At 33.6% G+C, this 11,980-nt stretch overlaps 1 protein-coding gene and 1 long non-coding RNA gene across 2 annotated transcripts; one reads left to right on the top strand and one right to left on the bottom strand.

Annotated features, from left to right (window-relative positions):
• Nucleotides 1–2,954: 2,954 nt before the first annotated feature.
• Nucleotides 2,955–3,941, bottom strand: LOC118485500. Its single transcript, XR_004876392.1, has 3 exons — nucleotides 3,607–3,941; nucleotides 3,411–3,464; nucleotides 2,955–3,234 (listed from the first exon to the last, which is right to left on the bottom strand). It is a non-coding gene; the product is annotated as an uncharacterized LOC118485500 (long non-coding RNA).
• A 4,866-nt stretch (nucleotides 3,942–8,807) lies between these two features.
• On the top strand, nucleotides 8,808–10,151 carry LOC110901970 (tabersonine-19-hydroxy-O-acetyltransferase). The gene has a single exon (XM_022148719.1). It carries the CDS (start codon nucleotides 8,808–8,810, stop codon nucleotides 10,149–10,151), a length of 1,344 nt encoding a protein of 447 aa, XP_022004411.1.
• The last annotated feature ends 1,829 nt before the right edge of the window (nucleotides 10,152–11,980 follow it).

Here is an 11,980-nt window from a genome sequence, read left to right as displayed (position 1 = left end):
CTTACACTAAATTCATGTGACTGTTGATAACATTTAGCCACATTTAATGGACAATTTGATTGATTACAACAATCCTTTTCCACATTCTTGTTAAATTTATGTGGCTAAAAATCTTTTATTGAACATATAACAGATACTGACATACTTAAAGTCAATTCATGTCACAATATAATTGAAACGATAAATTTATTTGGCCATTGATACCATTAAGACCATTTACTTGATTACAACAACCTTTTTGCCACTTTTTTTAAGACAAATTGTTAATTTCGAATATATAATATTGAAATCTATATGTCATGTATATATCTATACATGGCGTATGGGGTATACGTTTTATATTCCCAATGCAAGAGAAGACACAAACCATTCAATTACATCCTTATACGCCTTGTATATTGTTATACGTGGCCTATAGGGGTGTGATTGAATGGTTTGTCTTGTCTTATACGCCACGAATAGAACTATATCTGGCGTATAGGTATGGTGTAATTACTCCCAAGGCATGGTTAGTCAAGACAACAATCCTCAGTCACATCTTTATACACCACATATAGCCTAGGCCTGGTGAGTCAAGACAAAGATCCTCAATCACATCTACGCCATGTATAGTGTTATACATGTATAAAGTACGATATAGCTACACATATTGTACTACTGCAAGTCAGTCACACCCTTATACGCCACTTATAAAGTTATACGTGATGATTAGAGTTTTGACACCAACAACTGTTACCCTAAGAGTTTGTGCATAACCCTATACGATAAACGTTACAGGGTGTCAACTTGATAATTTTTGGTGTTACTCACTAACCTATTTTAGTTGTAACTAGGCCTCACCGAATTTTATTCGCACTCTTTTACATTTGTATTGTGTTTTGTGGATCTACATATAAACCAACCTTTCATAATTATCCAATAACATATCTTAGAATACATTATATGTCTAGTTAACGTGCTTAATCAGTTGGTTTTAAAACTTTTTTATTTATACCACGTTCTCAAACCAAGTCAACTAATGATCAACTAGTTTAATACCCGTCCGGTGGACGGGTTACGTTTAACAGCATAACAAAAAAAAAAGATAATCTATATTAAGTATACACAAATTTAAATAACATTATAAACAAAAACACATTCTTCAATTTATAAAAGAAAACCGTCAGTTACATCTTTTAATATTGTGACGTTAAAGGATAAAAAAAACGTACTTGTTCCCAATCTTAAACTATGACCTCCAAAGCTTGTAATTCCGGGTCCTTGACAACCAAACTAAACTCCTGATTCCATTGAGGATTCAAGTCTAAGGAATTCTTCAATCAGACATCTATAGAGAAAAAAAAATAAATGAAAACCTAAAATTGAAAGAAATATCTATAATACTGCACATTAAGTGGTTTTATTTATTCCTAACATTTTTAGATTTATATTATCCAGCCAGAGTTATTTCTATACCGAAGTTAGTAACATAATTAATCATTTTTACTAACGTCAAGATGGAATATATTTAATCACAAAAATAAAAAAAATGTACGGAGACACAAGCAAGACACCAACAGGAGATGTTCCGATTAAACGAAGCCCACAAAGCAACCAAATCCTTATCGATTAGCTTGCATATAATATCCTTTTGATTTTTGAAACTGCAAATATTATCCACACCATGTGAACCGGTTTTTGTCTACTATGCACCCACCCATCCGATCTGAAGCTTGTAGCCCATACATGAACACATAGAATTCTTTTGTGGCTGCAAGTATTCTACCAATCCCGCTGTTAGATGCTCAGCCAAACACAACTTGACCAAACTTACAAATAGTATTTTTCATCAACTATGATTACAAAATTTAAAATATTTCAACAATAGTATATATTATTTTAAAAAAACTATTTAGAATTTTTTATGTCTTAAATATATAGATTCGGAAACTTTTGGTTCTTTTGACTTACCATGACCCGTTTCCTTTTTGGTTTGTTTGACTTACCATTTGATCCATTCGAAAATACTCATTAACATGTTTATATCTTTTATGGTTGATTTCCTCAATAAAGAATTTTGTGGAACTGAATAGTTGAAATATACCAATAGAATTTGGCAGAAGTTTTCTCTAGAACTATATCAACTTCACTTGCTATCTTTTTGCCAATAGAAGCAACCCTACTAAAGAGAGCCCAGATTTCACTTAAGTGCCCTACTGACTGTAGTATTCCACCATCTTCAGCATGTCAATAACATGAAAAAAGCAGATGTAATAAGAATATGTTTTAAGAAATCGATTGGGTAAATTAACCAACATAATCCATGTTTGTTCTTTTAATCCATGTGTTTTTTCCATCTTATTTCTATTATTAATAATGAGGACAATACTGTACATTAATCTCAAAATTTTATCAATATATTGTATAATAGTTTATATTGGATATCATCACAGTTTACTCAATCTATCCCAAATGAATTCGCTAGTTCATTGTTTTTTTCTATAACCATATTAGTTGTCAAATGTCTTTCCTCAACATTATAACATTATTTGACCATGTTTATATCTTAAAACATCAAATATCTAAACAATATAGATTAAAGAACAATCAGTAGGTTTTTATCTTTGATCACTCATAATAGTTATCTTTTCTATATCAATATTCTTGGGAGAAAAACATTAGAAAAGGTAAATAGTTGAAAATTATACACATATCTTAATCTTTTTCACAGAAAAAAGAACTGTGGTGAACTTATTAAGTGAAAACATCTGCTAGAAGAAATAAGATATGATCTTACTTGAAACTTGAAAAATATTTCTTGATGATAGGTAACATTGCAAAAGAGTTTTGTTTAAGCATATATTCAACCAAAGTAAAAATATTGAACTTGACTATCAGAAGCCCTACCAACAATTGCTGCATTTGAGGGTAATACTCTACAATCTATGTGCTTATAAAGATGACAACCATTATGCAGTGATAAGGAAATATATTGCAAAATTAAGAAAATAATAGAGATCTTAGAATATGACCATACTTCCTTACAAAACAGCTCTCTTACATTATTCTTAGTTAAACTTTGCTTTTCAAACTCAAACTCAAGTTTTGAAATCGGCCGTTTGGAAGGTTTAGATTCCAAATTCACTAACCTAAAAAATACGGATTAGCTAATGCCTGCTAATACATTTCACAATATCAATAAACAATATTATCATCTGCACTGAGCAGCCTCAAATGAATGAGCCTTATGGAAAGCTGCAAAGAGGAAAACCAGAATCATTAGTGCTGACAATATGTGAAATATGCAAAGAAATAATGAATCATATACTTGAAATTGGGAAGCATGAATGTCAATTTGGAAGAATGAATCACATAATTTCCCAATTAAATCCATAACCTCGAGCATGTACAACGGATTCAATTAACCGTACCTCGTAAAAATGTATTCTACAAATCAAGTAATTGATGAATGAGTTGAATTAGACCTACACACAGACTATATCATTCGATTCGAATCAATAGAAATTGCTAAAAATAACAAATGACATAAAAGGGATAGACACAAATAAAGCAAAACCCATATCAAATGTAGAAGAAAAGGTAAATTGAAAAGGGGAATGACGATACCTTGTGAAAGAGACACATTCATGTCATGTGAAATGAGTGAAATTACAACCGATTTGGAAGATGGGAGGGAGAAGACTACTGCTTATCCCTCATCTGTGTTCACTACTCGAGTGGTTCTTTAAGAATGCTTCAATTGAAGATAGGAATTTTAGTAATTTGCAGGGCCTGTACTGTACATTATATAAGAGGACTCCTCAACTGAATTGACAAGGATATGATGGACAGAAAAAAGTAGAGGTAACCACTAGTTGAGGGAACCGATTAGAACCGCTCTGAACCGGCACTATAACCGTTAATTTTGTGAGTTTAAGTATCCCAAGTTTGTAGGATCTTGATTGGGGAGACAATGGTCAGGAAAATTAGGAGGTATCCACCACAGTTATGGAAATAGTGGGCAGAAAAATTAGGAGGTAACCACCATCTAAGAAACTGTTCTAAACCGCCCTGAACCGCCATCATAGCGGTTACTTTTGTGAGTTAATGGGTTTAATCTTAGCAAGATCTAACGGTGGATATCAATTTCAAAGACAGTTAGAATTAATGGGTTTAGTATATATATATATATATATATATATATAGGGAGGTTCATTTGAGAAGAAAATTTAATTGACAACAAAAAGAAGAAAGGGTATAATTGTAAATTGGTAAATAGTTTTTCTTTCATCTCATTAATTACTATCTTTAACTAATTAATTAATTATAAAGACTATCATCCTCCACAATAATTTTTTTTGCCTACACACATAAAAATTCATCATACACATTTCGAAATTTATCCTACACATATTTAAATTATCCTACACAACTCGTAATTTATCATACACACCTAGTATTTTGTCTTACACTTTAAATGAATTTTATTTTTATTTTTTGAAAAAAATATATATTTTGAAAATAAGTTACAAATTTAATGTAGTTAGCTATTAAAAAGGAAGACTAAAAATTAATAATGTATGTAAGTTTACAAATATACCCTTACATTAAAATTAAATGTAAATATTAAATGAAGTAAAATGAAGCTTTCTTATTGGTTGAAACTTGTTCTTTTATCTTCATACAAAAAATTTTTTCTCATTTGAACCCTCCACTATATATATATATACATATATATATATATATACATATATATATATATATACATATATATATATATATATATATATATATATATATATATATATATATATAATTAGGAAAGTAAGCATATCCCAATAAGATCTCATATGATCTGTAGAATCTTCTTGGCATACCGAATCTCACAACCGTTAATTATTGAATAAACAATATTAGACCATTGGGTATGGAGATCGGCAGAGGGCCGTCCCCCCCCCCCCCCCCTCCCCTTTAGCCACGTCCCACACCGACCCCTTGGGGCCGTCCTCGGCACTTCCATCGGATATGTGACGCCGGAGACGGGGCAAGCTGGTGGGCCCCCCATGGCAGCTTCTCTCTCATCCTTTATATATATATATATATATATATATATATATATATATATATAATGTAAGTATCTATAGAAAACCCACTTTAATTTAGAAAACCCGGGAAACTCAAAGCTCCCGATGTTTTTTTCTTTTCAAAAAATTTACACATGTTAAATACATGTTTTTAAGGGTTTTGGGCAAAAAAAAATCAAAAAAGTGCCGAGTAAATATTTTTTAAAAAATAAACAAGTTTTGGTGTAACACATGTTATAAATATGTCAGATGAATGTAACATGTGTTACACCAAAACTTGTTTATTTTTAAAAAAAAATATCTACTCGGCGTTTTTTTGATTTTTTTTGCCCAAAACCCTTAAAACATGCATATAACATATGTAAATTTTTTCAAAACAAAAAAAACATCGGGAGCTTTGAGTTTCCCGGGTTTTCTAAATTAAAGTGGGTTTTCTATACATCTTTCCCCTATATATATATATATATATATATATATATATATATATATATATATATATATATATATATATATATATATATATATATATATATATATATATATATATATATATATATATATATATAGGGGACCGCTAAAATGAGAACCACCTCCAGTTGTAAGAACTGAGAGAACCACTTTCTAGCCTTTAGATCAAGGAGATGGATGGATGAGATTTAAAGTAACTAAAATTAATATTAAATAGATTTTGTCTTATTATGTCTTTAATATTATAATCCAAAAGGGTAGTATAGTAAAATTACACTATTTTGTCTTTATATATATATTAGTATTTAATTGCCTTTTTGTCTTATTCATTAATTACTTTATATTAAAAAAACAGAATTTTATGTTAAACAATAATTTAAATTCAGATTTGTATAATAATTTTTTATTAAAAGAATTTTTTTATTAAAATCTTTCTTTAAATTAAGATTTTTTTAACAAACCGTTTTTTTAATGCCGTTTTTTTTAACGCGCCGTTTTTTACGAGCGTTTTTTTACGAGCTTTTTTTTTACGAAACGTAAAAAAGTTTTACGTTAACGTTTTTTACGTTTTACGCGCCGGTTTTTTACGTTTTACGCGCCGGTTTTTTTCATTTTACGCGCCGGTTTTTTACGTTTTACGCGCCGGTTTTTTTACGTTAACGTTTTTTTACCTTTTTTACGGAACGTAAAAAAGTTTTGCGTTAACGTTTTTACGTTTTACGCGCCGGTTTTTTACGTTTTACGCACCGGTTTTTTACATTTTACGCGCCGGTTTTTTACGTTTTACGCGCCGGTTTTTTACGTTAACGTTTTTTTTACGTTTTACGCGCCGGTTTTTTACGTTTTACGTAAAACTTTTTACGTTTTACTAAAAAAATTACGTTTTACGTAAAGCTTTTTACGCTTGACGTTTTTACGTTTTACGTTAAAAAAGTTTACGGTTTGCGTTAAAAAATTTACGGTTTAATTTTTTACGTTAACGTTTTTTTACGTTTTACGCGCCGGTTTTTTTACGTTTTACGCACCGGTTTTTTTACGTTTTACACGCCGGTTTTTTTACGTTTAACACGCCGGTTTTTTTTACGTTTTACGCAACGGTTTTTTACGTTTTACGCGCCGTTTTTTTTTTACGTTTTACGCACCGGTTTTTTACGTCAACATTTTTTTACTTTTTATGTTTTTAAATTTTACGTTTTATGTAAAACTTTTTACGTTTTAAGTTTTACGTTAAACTTTTTACGTTTTACTTTTTTAAGTTTTACGATAAACTTTTTACGTTATACGTAAAAGTTTACGGTTGAACTTTTTTTCCACAAAAACTTTTTTACACGAAAACTTGTTTACGCAAAGACGAAGGTACCCATAAATCGCAAAGTCGGTAGGTGTCTCGGATATATTTCTATCGTCATCGAAGGGGGAAAAAATTTTTTTTTTTTTTTCGTTTTAGTAAAAAAAAAATTTACGTTTTTATGTTTTACCTAAAACTTTTTACGTTAAAAAGTTTACGGTTGACGTAAAAAAGTTTACGGTTTAATTTTTTTTTACAAAATTTTTTTTACGCAAAAACGAACGCACCCAGAAATCGCAAACTCAATGAAGCGTCTCAGATATATTGTTATCATCATCGACGCCTGAAAATAAAAAAATAAAAACCCAACAAACAAAAATCAAAAGAACGAGTGGATTCTAGAAAAAAAACGAAGTTTTGGCTCAGATTTTCCGATAATCAACGGCTGCAAAATGGGGTTGCAGGTTCAAAAACCTACCCTCCGCCGTCCTTGCCGCGCCATTGTCAGTTTTTTTTACATCATCACTGCCGATTCAAAAAATGAGGCACCATATTCAACTGATTTAAACATTCAAAAGGGACAAGAAACATCATATGCAGTGACGGAGGGTTGCAAAAATCAAACCCACAAAATTAAAGATCCAAACACACTAAACCCAGATTCAACATAAAACCAAGATTCAACATCAAACCAATATACAACCCCAGATTCAACATCAAAACCATATGCAGTGACGGAGGGGTGCAAAAATCAAACCCACAAAATTAAAGATCCAAACACACTAAACCCAGAAAAATCCCCAACATACTAAACCCAGTAAAATCAAGAACATAGTGCAAAAAAGTACCAGATAAAATCAACAACACAGAGGCAAAGGAACTGATGAACTAGTCCCGGGGAGGAGACCGGGACCTCCGCCGCTCACAGCGGCGCTGCCACCGGCCCACCACCCAGCCGTCGAACCGCCACGACCAGCCACTAAACCACTGTGTAGAACCACCGTCGCCGACCAAACCTACATATCCAAAACAGATCAAACCCATATCGAAGCAGATCCCCAACCGCCGCCGCTGTGAGCGGCAGCGCCGCCGCTAAACCGACGCCGATCCACTCCCTTGTGTTCCTCTCTCTCCTTCTGTCTTTCTCTCTCTTCGTTCCCACTTCGGTTCGCCGGTCCGCCGTTCCCACTCCCGACACTCACCGCCGCTCCCACTCCCGTCGCTCACCACCACCACCCAGACGATGGTGGTGGTGGTCAGTTCATCCATTGAAATAGGGGGTGACCGGAATACCCGCTCCGGCAGTCAACCGGTGTGGCTGTCAGACAGAGGACGAGAGAAATGAGACCATGAATTGAGAAATGAAGAGTTTGATGTTTCTGTGTGTGTGTTTATTTTTGGAGAAGATGAGAAATGAACTTGGAGATATTAAGAGATTAGAGAAGATGATATATAGATCTGAGAGTTATAGAGGAGAGAGGAGAGAGGAGAGAGGAGTGAGGAGTGAGGTTTACAAAATGTCAGTGAATTTAAATGAAGAGAGAGGAAAGATTTGATATTTGGGGTAAAAGACCAAAATACCCTTTTTGTTGGCTGAATATGATTGGTGGAGAGTGGTTCTCGCGGTTCTTACAACTGGGGATGGTTCTTATTTTAGCGGCTCCCTATATATATATATATATATATATATATATATATATATATATATATATATATATATATATATATTAATATTAATATATTATTAATGGTGGGGTAGTCTTGGCTAGTCCCCACACCCTTGGGTAGTCTCCAAATAGACTATCCTCCTCCCGTGATTACGTGGCGCCTACATGGCGGGTAGTCCTTTGGAGACTATCCTCCCCCATACCCAATGGTCTTAGAGTACATCTTCAACTGGTCCATATATACATATTTACATACAGGTGAATCTATAAACAATTCATACACATTGCAGAATATTGCTGCAAAAATAATAACCAATCAATATGGTAACGATAGGGAAGCTCCTACGAGTTACAAGAAGGCAACTTCACACCACTATTTCCAGAGATATAATCAAACCCGCGAATCCAACCCCTTCTCATCTCCAAACATATAATCTTTCTGATATTGATCTACTCGCGGATAGAGCATATATGCCGTTTATTCTCTTTTACCCAAAAAATGCCAGCTGCAGTTTAACTGTGCAAGACAAAGCCAGCGTGCTGAAGAAATCTTTAGCACAAAGCCTAACAAAATACCATCACTTTGCAGGCAGGTTACCCACACCCACAACACCTTATGTCTACTGTAATGATGAGGGAGTCGTGTTTCATGAAGCCCGAAACGATAGCAGACTTGATGAATTCCAGTTTAGTAGCGCACGGGATGGAAATCTTGAGAATCTATTTGTAGATAATATGGTGTGCTTCAACTCTCCTGGCAACCCAAATCTTGTTGGGGTTCAACTCAATCACTTCGCATGTGGTGGAGTCGGGCTTGCAGTTTCTGTGTCACACCTCGTTGCTGACGCTTCCACTCTTGGATCGTTTATGAATCATTGGGCTTCCGTAGCACGCTATGGATCGCCAACCCACAAAGAGGTACTACCTTTGAATCCGCATTTCATTCATGTCCCAAGGAGCAACTCTCCTCTGTCCGAAGCTCCGGTGATGAACCAACAGCATGCCAGTACTCGTGTCCTGAGAAAATTCGTGTTTCCTAACTCGAAGTTAAGTGATCTTAAGAAGGTTGTCGCCTCGGCGACAAACAATATCCCTACTCGGGTCGAAGTATTAAGCTCTCTACTTTTCAGAACCGCGGTAGCTGCTGCTACCACGAATTCTGGTCGTTTTAAGCCATCTTATTTAACAATGATGACCGATGTACGTAAAAATTTTGTGGACAAGCTGCCACAAACGACTGTGGGAAATTTTGTGTCGATGATGATGGTACCTGCAAAGCACGAAAGTGAAACTTCGTTAAGTATGTTGGTTGATGGGATAAAGAAACAGAAGCTGCAACTGAAAGGAGTCCAAAGTGTGCAACAGACAGCTGCAAACATTAAACGGGTTCGATCCAAATTGGGAAATGAACTTTTAGAAGATTTGGCTAGGGTATATGGCAGTAGCAGTTTATGTGGGATCCCATTTAACAAAGTCGATTTCGGGTGGGGAAAGCCCATGGTTGATGCAGCTGTTGCAGTTAGATCACTAGATATAACTGGGTTTCTTCTCATAGATACCACAGATGGTGATGGCATTGAAGCACATGTGTTGTTGGAAAAGGAAGACATGGAGATATTTCAGCATAACAAGGAGTTACTTTCATTTTGCCAAGTTAATATGTAACTGTTTTAATTTGTGGTTCTACTATATTTTGATTATGAATCAATCGTCTCAAGTTATGTTGGTTCATGGATCCATGGGTTCTTATGTCTGTATCGTTGGACACAACTTTACCTATTATTAAAACTTCACCTTTTTAGTATTTTTCATCAGAATTCGATTATATTGTTGAAGAGTAATTATAAAATTATGCATAATTACTATCTATAACTACTTTTCTTAAAAATTGTTGTTGTGGGGTAATCATTTTTATAAGTACAACAGTTACTTTGTATAACTAGATCGAGTAATTAATTTTATAACTAGTGTAATGACGTAACTACGAAATGATACTGTTTCAACTCAAACATAATTACATAGAGTGATTATGTAACTACACAAGAGCAATTATATAATTACTCTAAAGAAATGATAATCACAAACCTTATAACTAAAGTAACTATGTTAATTACTCTAGTTAATTATATAAAGATTACAGCATGTACGTTTCTTCCCTTTTTTCACCTCGTACTCTTCACATGTATATAAAGAGTGAACTAGGTTATTATTCGGGATTGCTTCCCGGGCTCGGGAAACTTAGTTATATTAATTATTATTTGTTATTAATACAACATCATTACAATAAAAATGTGAGCAGTGGCTGTTTTTCATTGTAATTCTAGTTTTCATTTGATAATTTAATTCTATAATTAATTAACCACGTCAACAATAAAAAGGTGAGTGACTGTTATTAGAGCAATTATATAATTACTCTAAAGCAATGATAATCACAAACCATATAACTAAAGTAACTATGTTAATTACTCTAGTTAATTATATAAAGATTTTAGCATGTACGTTTCTTCCCTTTTTTCACCTCGTACTCTTCACATGTATATAAAGAGTGACTAGGTTATTACCCGGGATTGCTTCCCGGGCTTGGGAAACTTAGTTATATTAATTATTATTTGTCATTAATACAACATAATTACAATAAAAATATGAGCAGTGGGTGTTTTTCATTGTAATTCTAGTTTTCATTTGATAATTTAATTTTATAATTAATTAACCACATCAACAATAAAAAGGTGAGTGGCTGTTTTTTTGTGAAATCACTGATGGTCAATATCAGTGGATGTCAAGAACAAAAATGTGAGCAGTGGGTGTTTTTTAACAATCAGTGGATACTCAACAGTGATTGAAAAACTGATGTTTGGTTAGTAAATTGTCAACATGAAGAATGAAGAAACAAAAGTTGTCTTTCTGCAGTGGATAACATTTAACAATCAAATTTTTAGCGAAAACAGTGGTTGTAATTGACTTTTAAGGATTAATGTTCCCCCTGGAACAGATGATGCCAAAACTCTTCATTATTCTGGATTTTTATTGTCTCATCAAAAGTTCCCTAACTTGCCCTTTAAATTGCAATTCAAAATCTAAGGAACTTGTATCATCCTCATCCCTGCAAGGTGTAAGCTCAAGGAGATCCTGTAAATCTTCAACACTCAGGCCAAGTGCTGTTTCCCTTGATATGTGTTTCACTACACCATTAGATATAATCAGAGTCAATACATGGGTCTTTTGATCAGACATCCACTTTAGTATTTTTGAACCTAATGGGTTTCTTAGGAGAGGTTTATTTGCTGATGAGTTTGGAGATGGTGGCCTGTTCAGAATTTGTTTGTCTATGTTTTGAAGCTTTGCTGAGTTGTCATCCTCTAGTGCCATTGTTTTGATAGCTTCTTTGAAATATACAGCTTCTTGTTCTTTCTCTTCTTCATCAGTCAGTTTTGCCTCTTTCTTTGATTTACCACAATGGTAGAGGTATCTGATGATGTGAACAGTGGTTCAGA

This window comes from Helianthus annuus, chromosome 13 (assembly GCF_002127325.2).
Source record: "Helianthus annuus cultivar XRQ/B chromosome 13, HanXRQr2.0-SUNRISE, whole genome shotgun sequence".
NCBI lineage: Eukaryota > Viridiplantae > Streptophyta > Magnoliopsida > Asterales > Asteraceae > Helianthus > Helianthus annuus.
This window is presented reverse-complemented; position numbering and strand designations above follow the sequence as displayed.

What these genes read in the sequence shown, in the direction of transcription:
- LOC110901970 (XM_022148719.1), top strand. Translation starts at nt 8,808, where the DNA reads ATGGTAACGATAGGGAAGCTCCTACGAGTTACAAGAAGGCAACTTCAC.